The sequence below is a fragment of the Mus caroli genome, unplaced genomic scaffold, assembly GCF_978045245.1.
Source record: "Mus caroli unplaced genomic scaffold, Mus_caroli_1 scaffold_2, whole genome shotgun sequence".
NCBI classification, from domain to species: domain Eukaryota; kingdom Metazoa; phylum Chordata; class Mammalia; order Rodentia; family Muridae; genus Mus; species Mus caroli.
In genome coordinates, this window is record NW_028227257.1 from 87,351,351 (window position 1) to 87,373,597 (window position 22,247).

At 54.6% G+C, this 22,247-nt stretch overlaps 2 protein-coding genes across 5 annotated transcripts in view; one reads left to right on the forward strand and one right to left on the reverse strand.

Annotated features, from left to right (window-relative positions):
• Tspan18 (tetraspanin 18) overlaps window positions 1–2,626 on the forward strand; it is a 133,779-nt gene extending 131,153 nt beyond the window's left edge. Inside the window, exon 10 of the mRNA XM_029472728.2 lies at window positions 157–2,626. Within this exon, the coding sequence (XP_029328588.1) occupies window positions 157–204 (48 nt within the window). The 3' untranslated portion in view covers window positions 205–2,626. The remainder of the gene's footprint in view (window positions 1–156) is intronic.
• Window positions 2,627–2,637: 11 nt separating this feature from the next.
• On the reverse strand, window positions 2,638–16,776 carry Tp53i11 (tumor protein p53 inducible protein 11). 4 transcript variants are annotated; one of them, XM_021150792.3, is made up of 8 exons: window positions 16,613–16,776; window positions 7,464–7,549; window positions 6,687–6,823; window positions 6,115–6,173; window positions 5,843–5,891; window positions 5,427–5,523; window positions 4,955–5,056; window positions 2,638–4,624 (listed from the first exon to the last, which is right to left on the reverse strand). In XM_021150792.3, the coding sequence occupies exons 3-8, from the start codon at window positions 6,813–6,815 to the stop codon at window positions 4,491–4,493; spliced, it is 570 nt and encodes a 189-aa protein (XP_021006451.1). In that variant the 5' UTR covers window positions 6,816–6,823; window positions 7,464–7,549; window positions 16,613–16,776; the 3' UTR covers window positions 2,638–4,490. The 4 variants fall into 4 exon arrangements, with proteins under 4 accessions (XP_021006451.1, XP_021006443.1, XP_021006435.1 ...); XM_021150784.3 differs by having other exon boundaries at window positions 6,687–6,826; XM_021150776.3 differs by having other exon boundaries at window positions 6,687–6,973.
• Window positions 16,777–22,247: the final 5,471 nt, after the last annotated feature.

Genomic DNA, 22,247 nt, shown 5'->3' on the forward strand with positions numbered 1-22,247 from the left:
AAACAGATGACTTGCTTTCCAACGCCTGTTTTTTACCCAAGTGGTGAGCAGATGCTTGCCCCGGGTAGTGTCGCGATTCCCCTCAGGAGGTGTGCTGGGCAGCCCCTCGACGTGCACCCAGTCTGACTCCAGATCACCTTCTCCCTTTCTCTGCAGCTCTTCCTCATGGTCTTTGCCATGTGCCTCTTCCGGGGCATCCAGTAGGCCTTGGCCTGAAGACACTCAGCCCACCACTGCCCAGAAGCCAGCCCCTTCTCTTCCCTGTCCTCTGGCCCCAGGGGAGGAAGCAAGGCCAGCCCAAACGGCCAGAAGCATAGAGCTAATTTTTAAATAAACAAAATAAGGACAGACATGAAGGGGCCTCACCTAGGCTCTAAAGCAAGGGGCATGGGCTCTACAAGGGCTTGGGGCTGGCCTGGGACCAGCTGTTCCTGAGACCAAAGGTTCATCAGCCTCAGAGCCCCTTGGCCCGTCAGACTGGAGTGTCCCTTGGCCTGGATCACCTCTCTTAGCATTTCCAGGATCAGAGCAACCAGGAGGCAGAAACACATCCTGGAGGAGGAGCCGGTCCTCAGGCCCCACGGAGCCGGCTTTTCACAACACAAGGACAGACTCTGCAGCACCATCTGCCGGAGAGCGAAGCGGTCCCTGCTCCGGCTAGCAGAGGGTGGCTGTGTGTGGACACTGGATCAGAAGGTGGCCCTTTCATTTCCGTCCACAGTCACACAGCATGCGCATGACAAGGTCATCTCCAGACTGCTGTCGCTCCAGCCAGGACTCCACCCCGATGTAAACTGGCCAGGAACTGCCTGCATCCAGCTCTACAGTCTGTACTGTGTCCACTCTGCCCTGCTTGTACCTCTGTCAGAGATCCAACTGTGATACATCACCTGTCCCCATGGGCCATGCCCCACCCCTGTTCTCCCAGGTGGAAGACACCCCAGTATTGTTCATTTCTCTCTTTCTACCCAGAGCTGAGGCTTGAATGTGTTCTTCAAGGTCCCTGCCAAGAATTCACCCCTGCATCCCTCCACATACGGATGGATCTCACTACCTCCCAACTCAGCCTCCTGCCTTCAGATGCTCTGATGTCACCATCACCTCTGCAGACAGAAGGGGTTTCCATTTTTCCGTCTGTGTACCCCTTCACTCTCTCTCCTTTCTAGAGGTTAAGGTCATGCCTCTTGTCTGCAGACTTAACCCCACAGCATCTCCTAACGTGACACCTTCTGACCTTTTGCTGAACATGTATTTTGTTAGTCTCTCTAGGCTCAGATTACCCAGACTAATAGGTTCACAACCAACCAACACACACACACACACACACACACACACACACACAAACTTGAACTGCAGGCTAGGTTAGCAACTAGTTGCAAGATGCCTGACCCTGCCAGGACCGTGTTGAATCCATTAGTGTTGTCTGTCAGGATCTCAAATTTGATTAATTATGTCTGCCAAGGGCACAGCAGGGGAACAGTGATGGAAGGAACAGCTAGGTGTCTGCTCTCCTCTCTCAGATGGAAGAGCCTGACCTGAACTCCAGCCTTCCTTTGCCCTTCTGCCACCTGGGAGTCATAGCCATAGCCTGTTCTACGCTGCTGTCTGGGTGCAAGGGGGCTACTTCTCCCATTTTCTCTCCTCTTCATGTGGTCCTCACCCAGCCTGGCCAACCTGGCCTTCTGGGGGAGGGGAGGTGTCTCTGAGTGCCATACGGAAGTTGTCTTTATGACAACTTTACTTTATCCCCATAGTAAGCTCCCTAGAGGTTGAGTCACCACATCAGGGGACCCCTCTGCTGGCTTCCACCCCAGACTAAGAGGACCCAGGCTGACTCAGAACCCAGCACGTCTGGACTCCAACTGTCTAGGAAGGCAAATGGCTTGGCTATTGATTGGAAGTTCATGGCCAGGTTGAGGACTTAGCCAAACCACAGCGGCTACCACCCAGAACTAGCCCAGGCTTCCAGAGATGGGCAGGGCTGGGACAGGGAGGGACTGAGAAGCCAGATATGGAGCCTAGGCAATTCCAGGGTAGATCAGAGTCCCTCACCAGTTTCCACACTTATGCTGAAGTGCTCCCAAGTAGCCCTGATTCAACCCAGCTTCTCAGCATCCTCATGGGACCAGACAGACACAGTCTTCACCCTCTGAGCTTGCTGGTAGCCATTGCAAGGCTGTCTGAGGTCATCCTGGTGGGGCTTGGTGAGCTGCTCTGTGTACTCCCCGGGGAATGGAGAGAAGCTCTTCCTTCACCTCTCACCCCAAGATGCCGAGACCTCAACCAGTAGTGAGCAGAACAGCCACTTCCTGTCCCACAGCCACTAGCCTAAGGGACAGGCGAGGAGCTAAGACTGGATCTGTGGCTCATGCTCCCCATTATCCTGTCCCAAGCCCCTGGCCTACCTGGGTTCTGAGCCCAGCACCTTCATCCCCAGGAACTCTGACACACACACATACACACACACACACACACACACACACACACACACATCATATGCTAAAGTCTATTTTGGAATTTGTAAATGTCCCTTGCAGTAGGAAACAGAGCTAATTTATCATTGTATCTCCCAAGTCCCCCCTTTTTATATTCTATATCAAGAGAAATTTTGTAATATAAAACAGGACACCACACAGATCGTTTCTCGTTGGTTGTTTTTTTTTTTTTTTTTTTCTTGTGACCGTTTCTTACAAAAAGAAAAAGGGACCAAGAATAAATAGTGACCATGACAGAGGCAGTCTTGGGGGCCAGGCAGAAGCATGACAAGAGGAGCTGGGGGTGGGGTGGGGGAGAGCAGTCAGGGCACCCTGAGCCCAGACTCAGAGTGGGGCTCTTATCTCCATCACTGCCTCCTTCCAAGCAGGTGTCTCCCGGAGGCCACATATGCCAGCCTTGATCTGGCCTTGACCCCACCCACCTAAATGTATCACTGCAGTTTAACCAGGGTGACCTGGGCACCACTCCTGGGGCAGGCCCTGCCAGCTCCAGCTGCTGAGGGGAAGCGCAGGGCTGGCGTCTTCCATTTCTACGACTACCTCCCTTGGGACTGTATCTGTATTCGTGGAGGATTCAAGAGGATAAATCTTCACCTCTGAGAACGGCGTCAACAAATGTCACCTGGTCTACAGCAGTTGGGACTGTACTAAGAGCTGGCAGTGGCAGGGTCCATGCTCCGAGTAAAGAGGTGGGACTGAGGGACTGGCATCAAGCCAGTGACAAGAGGCAGGTATACACAACGGGCCCTTCCTGAACACGCAGGGAATCGCTACTCTGCCAGACCTTGGTTACAGAAGCAGCCCCGGCCACTGCTGGGCACGTCCTCCACTGAAAAGTCCCTGAGTCCCCGCCACTAGGCAAAGGCCATGGTCACAGAGCACTTGGCAGCAGGAACAACCGAGCCCAGGGAGGCTGTGAGCCCAGGTGCCCTAGAGAAAGATTCCTTGGGTATAGGGGACCACCCCCTTGCAGAAGGGAGAAGCCTCGGGCCAAATCTCTTACTTAGTGTGCTTGCTGCTGAAGGGTAGGGAGGTGCTGGGAGCTAGGACCAAGGGGAGGGGCCACACAGGCTGGTGGCACCAGGGGTGTGTCTTCAGCTCTAGAGGCCCACTTGGGGTCTGCTAAGGGATGGCAGACTCTTGAATCTCCTTCCGTTGTTGCATGTGAGCAGCTGCTGGCTTTAACCCTTAGGCCTTGGGGCAGCCTCAGGAGGGGATCTGGAGGAGGCAGTGAGCCAGGTGTGTAGCCATGCAGGCCTTGGAGGCCATGCCAAGGAAATGTCCCCACTTGTCCTCTCCTCAGAGTTCCTCATGCACTAGGAGCCTATGGGCAGCCAGGAGCCAGGGACTGTCAGGCCTGTGGTATATTGCCTAACCCTGGCCTGTCGGGAAGGGACTCTGGTGCTCTGGGACTCAGGTGGCCAGCCAGAGAATCAGAACACCCTCCAGCAGGCCAAAGAGAGAGATGTGCAGGCTGAGGATGGTGAACTTGGCCCAAGGGAGGCAGTCACTCCCCTTGCTAGATGACCTCAACTGAATCTCTAGAAACACCGTGCGTGTGTGCGTGTGCGTGTGCGTGTGCGTGTGCGTGTGTGTGTGATGAGGGGCTCACACATCGGGTTTCTAGATGGGGAGAAGCTGAGAGCCCCTGCTGGAGCCGACACAACCTCCTAGAAAGGGCTTCCTGGCAGAGGAACTCACCTTGACTCAGCCCAGACCCTAAAACTTACTCTAGACGGTGCCTGTTAGAGTCTAGAGGCCAAGAAACACAGGGCAAGGAGCTGTCCCTGCATAGGGGTGAGGGGTGGGGTGCAGAGGCCACAGCCTTGCTTGTCACTCCTAGAATCCCAGGAGATCCAAGATGACTCCGTGGAGTGTCTGGGAGGGAAGGAAGGCGTGTGCACCCTGCCTGCCTGCAGGCCTGTCTAGGACCCATGGACAGTGAAGTCCCCAGCTGCTCGGGCCCAGGTCCAGGCCCAGGCAGGTCCCAGCCTGCTACACTTTTTTGGGTTTCCGGCCGACTTGGTAATAGTAGTAGATGCTGACAATAACAAAGAGGAGGCGGCTGGCCAGGAGCAGCACGGTCCCCAGGGACATGAGGCCGGTCTCAGCAAGCGTGGCAGTGACCACTGTGAAGGAAGTCGGGGGAGGCAAAGGTCAGGAGCAGACACGCGCTTGAGTCTCTCCCATTATGACACTAGGTTGAATACCCTCCACCATCCCTGTGGTGGATGGGACTGCAGGCTGACCTCCAGAAGCCTAACACCAGCCTAGGCCAGTCTGCTGCCCCCAAGTGGCCGGTGCCTAGAAATGCACCACCCTGAGTGTCAGTGGGTGGGGGGGCTTGGAGGGAGAGGCTGGGCTGTGGATTCAGGACACTGGTCTATGTTGTAGGAGCACCCAGTGCTCTGCCCTTCTCTTCCCGCACCCTGATAGCCTTCCCACCCCACACCACTCACCCAGGGACTGCACCCCAAAGTAGCAGGCCTCAGTGAGCAGAGTCCAGCGGATGATCACCTTCTCGGCTGTGTAGAGTGCGTTCCACATGATCAAGGAGATGCCTGTTGGGATCAAGCACAGGGGCAGCCTGACCCCTAGCCCAGGAGTCCAAACCCACTTATTCCACAACACCCACTTCTCAGACCAGACGGCCCCTCTTCCGGTCCTCAGCTCTTCAGCTATAGCTTTCCCCCCAGAGGCAGCTCACATTGCTTCTAAAGCCCTATCCAACCCAGGCCAGGTGCTCATCTCCCCAGGACTTGGTATCTTTATCTACACAATGGGGCAAGGGCCTCCAGGTCCAAGCTAGCTCTGCCAATGCCAGGGCAGTGAACCAACTACATGCATTCTAGCAATGGCCACAAGATGGCAGCACAGACACAGATGAAGAGGGCCAGGCTACCAGGCTGCTGGAGACCCAGCAATACTCACTAAGGAGGGCACCACCGTAGAGGCGGATGGGGGTCTTGCTTGTGACCTCAGCCCCATCGAAAACTGCATCGTAGAGCTGATCAGGGAGGGCAAGGGCCTGTGGGCAGCAGGAGGAGCACAGGGTCAGCTATGAGGTGAGACAAATGCTAGGGAGCTCCTTAGGGCAGCATCCGATGCTGGGATGCCCAGAGCCCAGAGCATGTGTGCTGGTTACTTTGGAGGCACAGCACACCAGTAATGGGCTGGATGTCAGCCCGGGAGCTGGCCTAGACCCTGAAGGATGGGCCTCAGAGTGGAAACATCAGCAGCTGGGGGAAGGGAAAGGGCCACACACCCCCACACCCCACCCCACCACCCCATCTAGGTCTAAGTCTCAGGACCTACTTGCAGCCTGGGCGGGGACACACAGGACTCACCATGATGGCCACACTGGAGAACAGCATAGCAGAAAGAAACTGCCAGACCCTGGGGAGGTTCCGAGAAGACAGTTACAGCCACACCCACCCTGACCCCCACTGCCAACCCAAACCCGGGGTCGGGGGCGGGGGGGACCTTGTGCAACCCAAACAGCCAGGGCTATTTGAGGAGGCAATGAACAGTGTGGATATAATTCAGAGCAAGGCCCAGTCATGTAGGACCTTACACATACCCGGGACACAAAACCATCCAAACGAGACCTGCTGCTCACCTGAGCCCCAGAGGCTCCCGCACAGCAAACTTTATCTCGTTGCCCAAAACCTGGCTGATCTGTGGACACACAAGTCAGAGGCATCAGGGAAGAAGCCTTCAGCTTCAGCATCTCACCCACAGACCTTCCTCCCAGCTCCTGTGGACACCTGGGGGCCATCAGAATATCCCTGATTGACATAAATGTTTTCCCCAATGAAAGCTCAACCTCTTCTGCCTCCCTTGGTACCTAGACAAGAGAACTGAAAAGAGGTGGTTAGGAAAAAAACTCAGGGTCTGCCCAGCAGGGGCTGGAAGCCTGGTTCTGTGGGTCACTGATATAACCTTAAGGAAGTAACTTAGCCCCTCTATGTAAGTCTTAGCTTCCTCACCTGTACAATGGGTCAATAACCACATGGATAACCAGCAGAGCTATCAGGATGCACTCATGTCTATAGGACAGTCTATGCCAGTACCCTAAGAAGCACTGGGTTCTTGTCCCCAAACATCTGCCACTAGGCATAGCATTCCCCTGACACGGCAGAGGGCCCTGGAAGTTGCGGGCTCACGACTCCTCTTCCTAGCATGGCTCACCTTGGACCGGTGCACTTCGCCGTCATCATCCTCCCCGCCCACACCCAGGATCTTTCTGGTCTTCAAGCGGCTCACAAGATCCGTCTGGCTGTGCTTCTTCATGAGCGGAGGGGGCTGTTTGCCTGCCATTTTTTCTTCTGCTGAGGGACATGGGGAGACACTGGCCTCAGCCATCGTTCCTGCTGGACTTCCAGACCCCAGGTCCCAGTGTAGGGTGAGAAGAATGTGGCCAGGCCCCACCCGGGGCCTAAGAGAAGATGGTGCTGCGGCTGTCTCAGTTTCCTCTCCTGTAAAATGGGTTGAGGAGGATGCTTCTATGGCCCCCATGGACATGACACAGCCCCGGTGACTGGGTCAGACAAGGCCTTACAGTCAGCCCTGGAGTGGCAATATGGGCTTTAGAAAAGGCATTTGGACCGGGATGGATCTCATTGACAAGATTTCTGGGTTATCGAGACAAAGGAGACTTCAGAGACTCAGAGTGAGCCTCCTAAGTCCTAAGCCACCTGCCCAGACAATCCCCACTGCCTGCTGGTCCTTCTACCTCCTAAACAGCCATCACTACCCAGAACCTAGAGGAGGAGAGGGTTAGTCATGAAGGAAGGTGACATTAAGCCCAGAAAATGGGGCTTTCAATAGTAGTGGCCACACTGCCTGGACGTGAACCACTCCCAGCCATTAGCACCCACAGCCTCTACCCCAGCCTATATCTGCCCACCATTATCCACAGCCCTGAGTCATGCCACCCCATACCACAGGGCAATCCTGGGCACGTACTGAGATGGGCAGTGAGCTAGATGCTGAGATGCACACTGGAGTCTGAGACGAGGGGCCCTCCCTTTCTTGTGCTCAGTCCTCACAACCTAGGAGAGAAGACAGGGCATGGAGGGGAACCAAGTGAGGCTCTGGCTGACCCCAGGCAGCTCCAGTCTCTGCATCTCAAGGATGCCCTGAAGGATGGGAGCAAATGTAGACCATTCCACAGATGGGGAGAGCTCAACCAGGATGTTCCCAGTGAACACAAGAACAGCATCCCAGCCCTGCATCCCCACCAACCTGCTCACCAGGCCAGTGCCCAGAGTCCTGGTACCCCAGCATCTCACTTTCACTCCAGCAAACTCATTCCAAGGCACAGCTTAGAAGTTCCTCCTTCCACCTGCTGCCCAGCACCATGTCCCTGAGCAAATGTCTTGCAGCCCCAGGAAATGTCCCCAGATAGCCCAGGTTCCTTCTCAAACCTCCAGAGTCTTAGAATGAAATAGAGTATCCCAACAAACACATCAGCAGAGGGGCACAGCCGGTGTGGATGCCAGGGGGAGGGGAGATACATAGAAGAGGTCCTGGGGTTTTGTTCAAAATGACAACACCACAAACCCAGTCACCACTGGGGCTGAAGGGCAAATGAGACCTGGGCCCCAGGTTCTGACACAGTCTTATTCTTCATGTGTGAAATGAGTGGCTGTTTTCCTTCCTGTACCTGATGGCGGGAGACAGGATGTGACAACTGCCTAAGCCCCCTAAAGAGGCACCAATAAGGGGACGCAGGGATGTCCTTTCAGTCACACCATTCCAAGTGAGGCCCAAATCCCCAACCCAGGCCACCACTTTCTCCTGACTCCAGACAGACTGGACACCACACAAGGGTGCAGAGCCCGGACTGGCCAACCCTCCTTGAAGGACAGAGACATCAGCACATACTTCGCATGTCCCCTCTGACACCCCTCCCCCATCTTAATCCACACAGAAATGACTGTGCAGATAATTCATGACATGTCCACTACCAGGTGAGGACACAGTGAGTTCACCTGTCAAGACTACCATGTGCTAGCCCAGGTGTACCCGGTTCTCTCACTTCGAGCAAGTTACAGGGCTGAGCTCTGTCACTCTAGGTCCATCTGGATTGTTCTCACGTGCAGCATAAACAGAATCATAAAGCATATGAGCGTTTGCCCGCACAGCGTCTCCCACTCAACGGGATGCCTTTCCCAGCTCGCCTGGTGCCCCAGGCATCCATTCCTTTCTACTGTGCATCATTGATCTGTGGGACACTCAAGTGAACAGGGACATTCAGTTGTTTCTGCCTGTGCTTTGTGTGGTTTTGGTGGGGACCGCACATTTGCAGGCCTCGGAGGTAAATGGGGTGTGGACAAAGCAAACAGCCAGGGCACCACACACGCCGTCTATGATACACATGATCCTCCACACTCATGACAACGCTTGCTGTGGGCCATTTCTATTTTAGCCCTACTCTTTGGGGACCCTAGATTCTTAAACTTTCTCATGAAGCCAGGTGTGACAAGTCATGGGATTCGATCCTGCTGTGGCACTTGAGTGGGTCACCTCACTAATCTAAGCCTCAGTCTCCTTGTCTGTGAAATAGGACTTTAGCTCCAACCTTGAGGTAAACATGGCTCAGAGTATGAAGAGAGGCCCCTGAACAGAACACAGCCCATCCACTGAGTTCCTCCGTGTGTCAGGCATGGACAGCGAGACACCAGAGCTCTGCTGTCTCACCAGGAGTCGGAGCACACACACACACACACACACACACCCCGAGCTGCTGGTATCACCAGGAGTCGGAGCACACACACACACACACACACACACACACACACACACACCCCGAGCTGGTCGAAGGAGAATCAGGACCCTGAACAGAGATGAATTCAGAAAGTGACTGGTGGACCACAGCTGGAGGGCTGCACACTCCGCTGCCTGGACTTGCATCTGGGACCTCCAGTGGTTTAAGTGGACCTGTATGCCATCTGCTTACCTCTGTGCCTCAGTTTCCTCTCTCATACGGGGAAAGGAGGGGCTAACTCCCAGAACGCCACAAAGCATGTCGTCTCCCTCAACTCAGTGGTCAGCATCCCGTCTTGGACAGTGTCCAGTGAAGACAGCAGTTATTAGACAGGATGCCGCCACCCTCCCCAGCACTTCCCCTACACTGGGCCACGGTGGCTTTGACAGAGAGGACCAAGAAAATGATCTCATTAGCCCTTTACCCACCACATGGGACCAAGACCCCAGACCTCAGTACCAGGTGTAAGGCTAGCTAAATCATATCCCTCTGTGTTGAGCTGGAAGCATCTCAGCTAGGGGCAGTTTTCCTCTAACTCACCCACTGACACTAACACTCACAGAGAGAAACACGGCCTTTTGGCCTCTCCACCCCGACTCTTCCCTACCAAAGCTATTTGCCAAGGGTTTTAGGCACCTCCCCCATTCCATTCCTGGGAAGGCTGGCAACATGCTGGCTTTGAATCTTGGCTCTACCCACTTAGGGGCTGCAGGCTTTAGGAGAGCCACTAGGGCACACCCAGCCTCAGTTTCCCTCTGTGAATGGGAGCACGCGGGGGTGGGGGGCAGGGATGCAGAAGTGCCAGTGAATGTAGGCAAGCATCCTCCAGCCATGAGCCTTGCCCTGGGCAGGGTCTGTTCTCCCTCCCAGCGACCTTTCTTTTCCTCACTCAGATGAGGAGAGTGGAAAAGGCCCCTTCCACTCAGGCCTGCTTGGTTTCCTGCACGCTGCGCTAAGGGCCTCCACATCTCCACGGTGACTGTGGAAGTGGGATGAGTGGCTAACCATCCCCCCTCATGCTCCCAACTGTGGAGATGAAACAGGTGCCTGCAAGGCCATGTCCTGCCTCCCTTTCCTGTCAGAGTCCTAGAGAACATCCCCAGCAACTTCCATCCTTCTAAGAGTGACAGTCACTCTGAGCACTCATCCTAGTGGGAAGGTCCTTCTCCCACCCCCCTACTCCCCCCACCTCCCCACCCCCGCTCTCAGCAGGCCAGCTCTACCCCTGCTCTCCTCCTCGGGGCTCAGCTGGTCTCCTGTGTTCATCCCGAGACATCAACAACCTATGTCTCTCACTTCCCACTCCCTAGTTCCAAAGGCTGACCCAACAGAAGAAGAACAGAGGGTCTGTGCTCCTCAGAGCATCTGTCCTCACAACCCAGGCCTCCCTAACTGCAGTCTACAGGGGTAGCCAAGGAGAGAGAAGAGGCAGGCTGTTGCTCCTACTACACACGGAACAGGCAGGAACTTAATGCCCATGGGTCAGGATCTGCCTCAACTACATTGAAGCTATTGGCCTAGGGAAGAGACGGTTGTACAAAGGGCTGACTTCCAACCTGGTCACTCTCTAAGGGGCGAGGCCTTTAATCTAGTAGTATCATCTGAAGCTCCAGTAGAATAAATGGCTTTGATGATATTACCTTCCTGGGGTGCTGCAGGCTCCAGGGAAAAGGGTATCTAAACACAGGAAAAGGAGGGTCCCTGGGTGTACAAGACCAAAGAATGAGAAACGACACTCTTCCACCCCCGCCCCTACAGAGTTTCTCTGAGTAGCCCTGGCTGTCCTGTAGACCAAGCTGGCCTTTAACTCAGAGATCCGCCTGCCTCTGCCTCCCCAGTGCTGGGATTAAAGGCACGTGTCACTACACCCAGCAGAGGGACACACTCTTAATGACTAGGAAAACTTGGAGGCAAAGCTCAGCTCCTTTTCTTCACTTCTCTGTGACTTCGAGAAAATTACTTCCAAGTCCTCATCTAAAAAACTGGACTGAGCCTACCCAGGTAGTTTGTGATACACCATAGAGTGCAGCCGAAAGAAACGGGCGCTTGGTCTGTGCTCCACAAAGGACAGCAAAATGTCTTGTGTTATTAATGAACTCCTAGCCAGACTCAGCCCTGGTCAGCAGACCTGATGAGGCAGGGGTCCACCCCTCCCACGCTGATCCTCCAGGACTTCCCCAGGAAGCCTGGTTGCCATAGAAACCAATGGACTGCAGAGCTGTCCCGACAGGGAGGCTGTGCCCAAGGGGGCTGGCTGGCTTAGGAAACCTGCTGGCCTGGGAGGGGGAGGGGAAGAAGGAACCCAGAACACCCACAGCTGCTCCAGTGACTTCCCCTGAGTAACAGCCACAACCCCTCAACCAGGGAGCCACTTCCTCCCCAGTGTGGGCGCAGGTGCAGCGGCTGCAAATGCCCTCCTACCGGTGAGGAGGGAGCCAGCTGCCCACACGTCCTGCCTGAGCTGGGGACAGCAGCCAGCTGCCAGCAAGCACATCCAGGCTGGGAACCCCCCTGAAGTCCACATGATTGCCTGTGACAGTAGCCATATTTCCATTCTATTTTTCAGATGAGAGCACTAAGGCCCATGGACTTATTCAGGAGTCCCTGGCTTGGAGGGTGTGGCGGCGATGGAATTCAAGTTCACTGCGAGCTGAGCTTGCACGGGACCTCCGGGGAGGATCCGGGGATGGGAGGCTGGGAGGAATGAACGTGTGTGCATGTCTGTGCACAAGTACCTGGTTAGGAACATGGAATGCCCCTCCCCCCAAGCATAACTGAGCTTCAAACTGTCTTCCGGAGCACCGTCCCCTTGAAAGTCTTGGTGTGTCCCCAGTATCTGAAGCCTCACCTCCATACCCTGTCGGGCCTCTCTTGGGTTCAGGGCCTGTGCTGTGGGCAGGGTTCTGGGAACCAGTGCCAAGAGTGGGAGCCCGTCGTTCTGCTATCTCTCTGTGTAGAATAGCTGGAAATAGGTCTGAACAGGGCTGCATTCAAGTGAGGACAGCAACAGTCAGGGTCAGACTTTGGGGTTTCTGGATTACAGAACCTGTATCATCTGAGGCCTCTTCTAGGGAACCCCGCTAGCCTGGGACAAGGTGGAGGTCCAGCAACCTGCTAGGAACCAACCGCTAGGACCCTGTGGCAGAGTGGCCCACATCTTGAGGTTGTCATGGATAACAGAGGGTGAAGGTACCATGTTCCCACCCTAGGCTTGCATTCCCAGACCTGGACTCAGGCAGACTTGCTGTCTTCTGAAAAGCAACATTCCCTGCAAACGGGGGCCACGCCCCACCCACAAAGCCAAGGGTCATGGAACACAGCCTGTAGGACTGGATGACATCTTCCAGGCCCAAACAAAAGGGAAATGAAAAAGAAGCTACTGTGCCCAGGGCCTGCTGGCAGACGAGCAGAGCCTTAGTCTCCAGGGAATAAAATTATTCTATAGCACACTGCCTGGGTGGACAGAGAAGTGCCGGTGGGCTGCACTGTCACTAAGATGCTGGCTGTGAACGGTACAGGTGACAAAGACCATGCTTTCAAGCTCTTAGTGTGGCAGACGTGGTAACAGACCCATCCCAGTATCAAAGCTACAGAGTCCATGCCAGGTTCCTCGAACCCTCAAGATCCTGAGTCTGGGATCAGACACTTGGAGGTCAGGGTGCCCTGAATCACTGAGCTTCAAGGAGGACAGCTGAAGTCACAGGCATGATGAGCCCGGGCTTGCTGTCAGGACAGTTTTCTGTGTGGGTGGAGAGTGTGGTCTCGAGGGCCCTCCACAGGTTTGATTAGGCAACCCTGACCCCAGCTATATAAACACATTTATTTGTATTTCAACGAGGCCCTGCCCAGCCTCAGCAGCCCCTCCCCGCCTCTTCCCGCTTTCCTGTGGAGATTTTCTCTTCTCATCTTCTTTCTTCTCTGTCTTTGGAAGGTGGCTGACTTCCAGAGGGATGGAGGAAAGCCCTGACTCTCATCTTCAGAGTTTAGGGGACAAAATCAAACAAAAACCACAATGGTAGCAGTGTGAGAGAGGGTGGGTGGGGCTCAGGTCTGGGAGCCACACCCCTGCCTGCGGCCAGCGGGTCTTGGCTTCACCCAGAGGGCCGAGGCTGCTGCCCTGTGTAAGCCAAGGCCAGCTTCTCAGGCAGCCTCTCAGAAGTCACCAACAAGGCCTTTCCTGTCCTTCTGTCGCTTGCAAAAGGCAAGGCACAGCATGGAGAATTCCTGTCCTTTTCAACCCTGAGTGGGCCAGCCTCCCTGGGGCCTGGTGACCGAGAGTCAGTGCCCTCAAGGGCAGCTGGCTGGCCCTGTCATCCATTAGCTTCTGGTTCCCACAGGGCCAGGGCTCTCCTGTGAATAGGCAGCAGTTCCCCTCAACTATTGCCATTCCTTCCCAGACCTCTCCCTTGCTGCTCAACAAAACAGAAGGGGCAACGGGGGTGGGGGCGGGGGGGTCTTCCCTAAAGACGAGCTTAACACAATGTCTCCAGACTAGATGATCTGAAGTCCTGCTTTCTCCTGGGCAGGGATCAGAGTCCAAGGCCGAGACCTCCCTCCTCATACTCAGTCTCTGGCTGAGTGATTAACAAGGCAAGTCACTCCTCAAAACTCCAAGCTCACTCACATCCTCTACCCCTATACCTATGCATGGCGTCGGAAGACAGGCCTGCCTCTCTGGGCCTCAAAGTTCCCCATCTGTTAAATGGGCATAATGACACTTCCTCCTGAAGAGAAGTTGTCTACAAACATCCAGAATAGTTTGTGTTTTTGTAGCCAGTGGTCAACAAGGCTGCTGTTTAGACCGACAGACTCAAACACCTGGCCCCAGTCCCCCCCCCCCTTTACTAAAGCAGTTTCGGAGCAGAACCCCTTCCAGGAATTCATGCCCACGCAAATAGAGTGTTCCAAAGAGGGTAGTATCAGGAGGAAGTGGGGTGAGGCAGAATCAAGGCGACTCTGGGTCACAGCCAGCAGCACACTGACCCAGGCAGGCATGAAGAAGCAGGAGGGTCTTGGGAGACAGGGGATTTCCAGGGCACTCGGCCTGAGCGGCTGTCCTCCTGTCCCTGTCTACTGTGGCTGTGATAGGGACGCAGAGAGATGCTACTGGGGATGAGGCCTTCCCACCTGGATTCAGAACAAAATGGCGCCCCGTGGCTGCCCCTCCTAACGGGGGGCTGTGAGATGCTAGTTTACAGATCTTCTCTTCATATCACCTATGAGATGTGGGGGTCCCCATCCTGTCTCACCAGTGCCTCCTGTCTCTTCCTCACCCCACTCTACAGTGCTGCGCCTCTGGCTCTTTGCACAGGCTATTCTGCAGGACCCAGAAAGCAGCGCTGGCCACTCCTTAAAAATGGCCTCAACACCCCAACACTCTCCATGTTCCCCTGACTCTGGCTTTCTTTCTGAGACCGGGTCTTCCTACATAGTCCAAACTGGTATGTGACTCAGACGCTTCCTGCCTCAGCCTTCTGGGTATTGAGAAAAAACGCCAAGGCACGGCATGTGGCCCAATCGACTTATGTATTATTTATTTATCTTGTCTTGCTTAAGACACAGCACTATCTAGAGTCTTGACAGCTTCCACAGGTGTGCAGGGACCTGTGGGACCCGTGCTGGCCAACTGCGACATCACTCTTCTGTGGCTCACTCACTGACACTTGGAGCAGTAAGTGAACACACAGAAAAGCCAAGAATAATTCGTGAAGACCCTGACCCTAGCCGGCAGCCTCTGTCTCCAGCAGAGGGGGCTGTCACAAGTTCAGGCTGTGAGTTGAGGTGAGAGGAGCGGCAGAGGTCCTGGACCCAGAAAATTCAAAGCCAGGAACAGCAAGTGAAGGCTGACAGACCTGAGAGTCCAGAAGAAGAGAAGCTAAGGCAGAGGGCACCTAGGACACGGAGGCCAGAGGGGACTCTAGGAGAACGCTCTGTCTGTACGAAGGCGACAACAGAAACCCGAAGTATATTCTGACTTTCCAAAGATCGTACAGGAAAATAGTATTTTTTTTTTTTTTTTTTTTTTTTAGCCTCGGACTGAGCCAGAGGCTGCCACTAAGGGGCAGGTGGTGTTCTTCCGGATTCTTCCAGGAGTCCACCAATCCCGCAGGCGGCAGGTGGCGGCCTTTCTCCAGGAGCCTACAGACGGGAGACACAGCTGGGTGGGTGTCCCTGCAACCCAGGGACTTCTACACTCTCTCCAGGCCCCATCCAGAAAGTTTTTCTAAAAGAAACGAAACAGGAAGTCCGTGCTGGGGGACTTTGGGGAGGCCTTGGCCGTGTGCTTGTAAGACTTTGGGTCAAAGTGGGAGTGGGCCCTGGGCCTATTCCTGCTCCTCCACCTCACAGGCGGGAGGAGAAGCCCGCTCCATTCAGATGCAAGAAGGCGACGAAAGGGGAGCCGAAGCGAGCGTCTGGCCTCGCGGTGCCCCGAGGATGGTGCGCGGAATATTTTCTGCGCACTACACGGGACCCCAATCCATCCTGCGCCAGGCAATGGCGCTACCCTTTACAGCTGTCCGTGCGGTTTGGGAGAGAGAGTCGCCCGGGTCCACCTGCAATACCCTCCTAACACCACCACCCCCGACTGGGGTCAGGCCCAAAACACTTTTCTGCCCGCTCCTCTCCAGCAGGGACTCTGGAGTGTCGCCGGCTTTTGCCCCTTCCCCCTCTGATCTATCTTCATCTCCGCGCCGAGGACACTCCCCCACTTTGTGAGGCGGGAGTCCGCGACTCCTCCAGTCCCCGGCACCCACACAAAAGGTCCAGCCGGACCAGTGGACAGCGGGAACCCCTCCACCTTCTCCGCCCGCGTACCCGTGGGGGCGAGGACCCGGAAACTCGCAAGTTTACACCGCGCAATCCTCCCGCCGGGAAACAAAGGCGGGAGGAGGGGGGGCGGTGGCGAGAAAGGGGGAGGGGACTGAGAACCAAGCGCTGAAGACAGAGACCCCGGGATAAAAGAAACTGCTTTACTCTCCGCTCTCACTAGCTCCGAATCAAAGAGATAAAGCCCAGGAGGAGGCCGAGAGCGAAATAAACACCCCCTGGGGAAGGAGGTGGCGGAGAAGAGAGCTGGGGGAGAAAGGGAAACCGAGTCAGTGCAAGGGGACAAACGAAAAGGACAGAGGACAGTGCCAGGAGGAGCTCAGCGAGGGTCTCGGGCGCCCGCCGTCCCGCAAGTGCCAAGCTGTTCTGGCGCCCGGCTGTCGTTCGCAGGGTGCTCGATGCCCCCGGCGGTCCCTAAGGCCCCCCGGCGTCCCCGGGCTGCGCTGCGCAGGCAGCGGCCGGCGCGGTGGCAGCGGCGGTGAAGTGTGAGGCTAGCGGCTGCCGGCAGCAGACTTACGTTCCTGGCGCGCGGGGTGCTGCGCTCGTGGAGCTGGCGTGACCTGCGGACTCTCCGGCCCGGGGAGTCTCACATCGCGGCGCCGCGCTAGGCAGGCAGGGCAGGGCAGGGCAGGGCAGGGCAAGCTGGACTCCTGGCGCTGCTGGGCTCGCCCGAGTCTGGCGGCCCGCACTGGTCCCTCCTCTAGTGCCGCGCACAAGCCAATGGCGCGCCGTCCCCTCCCACGCGCTGGGCTGCCTCGCCCCCGAGGTGGCCGGGGCGGGCACAGAGGGGTTGGGGGGAGACCCAGAGCTGAAACGGAGGGCCTACCGGGAGCCGCCTGCGGAGGGCGCACCCTCGCTTGGCTAGGGGATCCCGGACGGGGACATCCTGCCGCTGCGCCACCCAGGACTTTCTCGGAAGTTCTGAAGACAGCGCCCCTTTCTCCCGGACTGCAAACATACCCCTATGGGTTTATAAAACATCCATTCTCAGGCCTAGGCCGATGTCTAGGGTAGAAGGAAGGCACCTGCTTTGACCGTTAGGGTCCCCCACGCGTCAAACAACACGGTTAAAAGCAACTTACAATTCATCGTTTGCTAAAACACTTTCAAGAATAAAATCTTAGCCTTCCCTGCAGTCCAATAGGACTAGTCCCAGTTCACAAAACTTTGAGTCATTAATACATAGCCAAGGCCTTAAGATAATTGGTGAATGAGTGTTCTGTCACCCAGGTCACCCATCTCCCCAGTTTGGTGTGAATCCCAAATGACAAGAACTCTTACCCGCTGAAACTTCTACCACAGTCGCTGTGCTATGTGCTGCATGTGGCAAGGTTGGGTCTTATCTGTGGCTTCAGAGTATTTGTTGGTGGAAGCAAACAGCTCATGCCAAGAGAGAGTTCCAGGTGAATCTTGAGGAGTCTCTCAAACTAAAAAGACCGGCACCTACAACCTGTCCCATGCCTGGCTCTGGACTCCCTGGGAAACTCTTTATAGCAGTTGATTTTTGCCTAGGGCCCTGCTTCCTGCTGAAAGAAACCTCTGGATCTTGTCTCTGAACTGACATAGTAAATAAGGCTTGAGGGAGGGTGGGGACTGAGAGAAGCGAGGTTGAAGGTAAAGAACTGGGGCAGAGATGGAGAGTAGCTGCCCCTCACTATAACTCAACTAGGTGTGCCTCTGGCTCCAGATTTAAGTTTTGCTTTTCTGCTCCAGGCTACAGAACTAGAATACCTGGGTTCAAATCCTAGCTCTGTTGTTTAGCTTAGCCCTAGGCAAGCAAGTTTCCTAACCTCTCCAAGTCTTGCCTCCTTACCTACAAAGGGGTGTGACCTTATAGCAGGAAGTGCCTTGTGGCTGTTGCTGAGATTCCAGTTACAGACGCAGGCCATGTTAACCAAACCTGGCCATGTGTGAGGTGCTAATGTACCAGGCAGGCTCCATGGCCCTCCCAGTGGCTGGGGCTGGGCAGGAGGGGCTGTGCCCTTTTTTGCAAGGAAGTAAACAGAAGAGTGTCTGGTGCATAGCAAGTCAGCTCTCAGTGGCTGTTAGCCTCCTGATTACCAAGGCAACTAAACTCCCTTCCCACAGTGCCACCAGCTTTTGCTGAACACCTGGCTAGTGATGACCAGTAATGAATGAATCACTCAGCCAGTCATGTCTGTGGCTCTGGATCAGGCCTGCCTCGAGGTGTGTGGAGTGAAGTGCACATCCAAGCCACCTGTCCCTGACCAGGAGCTTCATTGTGGCTTGGTTCCGAGTCTCACCTCGGGACAGTGATGGGATAATGGATTCTTTGTTGCACTATGGGCATGCAGGGCTCTGGGCTGTGTCACTGGAACAGTGTCATCCCTGAGCACCTCCCAGCTTAGAAACACCTCCCAGTGTTCTATCAGAAGCAGGACCTGAAGGCAGAATTCCAGAAGCAGTGCCTAATGTCAATGGCCCAAGGTTTCTCAAAGAAGAGGCTGTGTTAGAAGTAATGATCTCACTATCATTAGCAGCCAGCAAGTGGAACCAAACAGGGTCACCAGTGTTAGGACTTACACTTTCAGTGATGCTCGGTGTAGACAGAGCTATAAGCTCTGGGCATCTGTGTTCTGGAGTTTCCATGTCTGTCTTATCAGGAAGTGAGAGCCCCATAATGCTTTGCAAAGAAAGTGTCTTAGGGTTTAACTGCTGTGAACAGACACTATGACCAAGGCAACTCTTATAAGGACAACATTTAACTGGGGCTGGCTTACAGGTCCAGTATCATCAAGGTGGGAAAATGGCAGCATCCAGGCAGACATGGTGCAGGAGGAGCTGAGAGTTCTACATCTTCATCTGAAGGCTGCTAGTAGAATACTGGCTTCCAGGCAGCTAGGGTGAGGGTCTTAAGCCCACATCAACAAGAACACACCTATTCCAACAAGGTCACACCTCCTAATAGTGCCCCTCCCTAGGCCAAGCATATACAAACCATCACAGAAGGCATAGCTATCCAGATGTGTGCTAGGTAAAGTGCTGAGTCCTGGGGCCTTGGAGTTGACAGAAGGGCATCCCTGACTCCCACCTTGTTGGGAGGACAGATATGTACCCATGATCTCTAACAGAAAGGAAACTGCTCACAGTCACGGCTGACAGGCTGGGAGACTGAGAGAACACAGAGCTCAGAGGGTATCCACGACAGCAATGCCAAGTACAGAGCCCTCTGGTAAACCTCACCCCTCTGGTTTCTGCTTGCACGCTGATAGACACAGAGTGCTCACTACAGCTAATTGGAAAATACAGTACTGAGGGACAAGAGACTATCCATCCATCTCCCCATCTACTCCCCTAGTGTGCCCACCTCTGTGCATACATTCTCCAAAATTCTGTGCATTTGTTTAAGATCATTCTTAAGGCCACCACTTAGTCCTTGGTATTTCTTCAACCAATAAATGGAGACAGCATGGGGGCATGCATCCTTCCCAGAGGTGCCTGGCAGAGTAAGAGAAAATATGTGCTGAGTCCTTTGTTCAAACATGTTTCTGAGTTACCTCATCTTTTCATCGACTGCAGGCAAACTTACCTGGTCAGGCACATAGTAACATGAAGCAACACACATATTTAGCCGACGTGAACTGTGATGGTAAAGGCCTCTCCAAACCCCCTGTCCTGGTGACCCTCTGTTGCATCTGGGAAGGAAATGGACGTGCAGTTATCACTGCTCCTTGGAGCTTGCGAGAAGCTAGTGAGGCGACTGCTTTAAAAGGTTTGCCAAGTGGAAACTCAGATTCCTATTGTTCCTGTAGAAGCTCGATTCCGAATGTGCTAAAATGTTCTACCGAAAGCCTTAGAAGTAGGGAGCAGCCAACCGGTGAGGGTTACTCCTACGAAGACCCGGCAGCTGTTAATCCATCTGTCCTGTCCTGGGCTCCCTCCGCAGGAAAGGCAACACCTCTGTGCCCTAGAGGGAGGGAGTATGTGCAAGTATGTGTGCTAACTGTGCCAGCGCTGTGTGCAGGTGGGTGTGAACGATGGGGGAGGGGCGCACGACTCAATTCAGGACTATGGTCCCTGAGGGAGAGAATACGATTTCATGAGCAGGGTGTGGTGACACATGCATGCCTGTGATCCCAGCACTCCAGAAACAGAGGCAGGAGGATCAACAGTTCAAGGACATCCTCAGCTACATAAGGAGTTCAAGACCAACCTGGGCTATATGCATTATATGAGACACCATCTCAAACCGAAACAAAAAAAGGCAGAGGTGGCTTAGTGGGTCAAGAGCTTGCTGTACAGCCCTAATGAGTTCAATCCCTGGATCCTACGTAAGGTGGGAGGAAAGAACTGACTTTATAACGTTGTTCTCTGATGCCAGCATGGGTACCATGGCATGGGTATCCTCATCATATACACATCAGTATAATAATAGCAGTGATGATAATTCAAAAGAAGGCGTGTACAGTTAGAGCAGAGTTGGCAGGGCGGGGCGGGGGGTAGAGGGCTCACGGGAGCAGCTAGCACTGGGCATGATCTTTGGAGCAGGGCCCATGTAGAGAGATCTCAGCGATGGCACCTCTCTGGACATGTTAGAGGAGGGAAGGACTGTCTTGAGTTCAGTCGTAGTTCACCTTGGGAATATTGGACAGGCATGGGTTTAAATCCTGGCTGTGGGACCATGGGCCAGCAGTGCTACTTCTCTGAGCCTCTGATTCCTTCTATGTTATCATAGAGTGATGGACTGGGTGGACCTCTTTGGAGTCTCAGGAACTTTAGCTGTGATGGTGCAGTGTGTCATAAGCCATTAGCTTGGAGCTACACAGAGAAAGCTCCTGCAGCTACGGCTGCCGGCTGCTGGGAGCAGGATAAAGGTGCTTCTGACACTGTAGAGGGTGGTTCTGAGGTGACAACTGATGAGCCACTGTCGGCTGCCTACCACATGGGTACCTCTGAAGCCCAAGCAGAAGAGAAAGTTGTGCTGGTTCCTTTCCTGGCTCCTCTGATTTCCACAGCCTCTTCTTTCTGAGTCTGCCTAGCCAAGACCTTTGGGGAAGCCGTAGGCTGAACTTAGTTTTGGGGGTCTGAAGGAAGAGAGGAAGATCAGGAATTCCCTGGCTGTTCTTCCCTCCCTCCCTCCCTCGTGCTGCCTGTTCCCCCTTCTTCTCCTCCAGTCTGCAAACTAGCCGTCCCTAACACACGCCCCCATGGCTGCCCTCCCCAGTTGACTCATCTCCACTGCGACACTTGGCCATGGATGCTGGGGAAACAAGAAATGTCACACAGCTCTTTACCTGGAGAAAGAAGCAATGGGGGCGGTGTGTGTGTGTGTGTGTGTGTGTGGATGTGTGTGTGCGCACACACACACACACACATGATGACAGTGGAACTCAGGCCTCTCAGAGAAAGAATGGTGGGCAGCTTGGGAAACCAACCCATGACAGCAGTGACAGGAAGGCTGAGGAGCTGACAGGACCGGCCCAGTATATCCTTCCTGGACCAAGTGAGGTACAAGGCCCTGGTCCTCTTTATCTTAGTGGCCTTTGACAAGTCCCTTAGCTTTTTGGAGTCTTTCTGTCAAACAGAAAGAGAGACCTGGTGATGTCCAGGGTCCTGAGGGAACTGCTTGGGTGAGTCCTTAACGGGGGGGGGGGGGGGGGGCTGACTCCCAGCAAGTTCTCCCTAAGACACTCATTGTTCTCAAGATGAATGAGCTACAGAAGGCAAGGGGTAGGCGCCAGGGGTGCATGCTGCTACCAGAAAGAAAGACATTCTCTACCAGGTCGGGGATAGGGGAGGGGCCTGGTGTTCTAAGCTCAAGGGTGTAGGGTTCACCTGGAGGGGCAGATGACACTCCCACAAATCAGATAGGAGAGGGCCTCAGGCTGGCTAGAGGCTCTCTGAGTGCTGATCCTGGTATGTATGAAAAGAGTCTCTGTGCGAATGAAGGCAGAGGGTAGCAGATTCTAGATTCTCAGATGATTCTTGGTGACTCCCCAGACACCCTCACAGCAGTAGCCCTGGGCTGAGGACCATGTCCTGGCCTGTGGGCCTCCATCTTAGGCTATAACTAGTCTTTTAACTGCCTCCTACTCAAAACGATGCTGGGCCCCTTGGGTACCACATCCAGCAGACTTCATATTCTCTCAAAGAAGGACATTCTGACCCCACTCTAGGAGCTTTACTGGTCT

Coding starts and splice junctions, on each gene's coding strand:
- Tp53i11 (XM_021150776.3), bottom strand. CDS start 6,860: ATGGCTGAGGCCAGTGTCTCCCCATGTCCCTCAGCAGAAGAAAAAATG. Junction 6,174..6,686: donor GCGAAGTGCACCGGTCCAAG/GTGAGCCATGCT, acceptor GTGTGTCCACAG/ATCAGCCAGGTTTTGGGCAA. Junction 5,057..5,426: donor CTACGGTGGTGCCCTCCTTA/GTGAGTATTGCT, acceptor TGATCCCAACAG/GCATCTCCTTGATCATGTGG.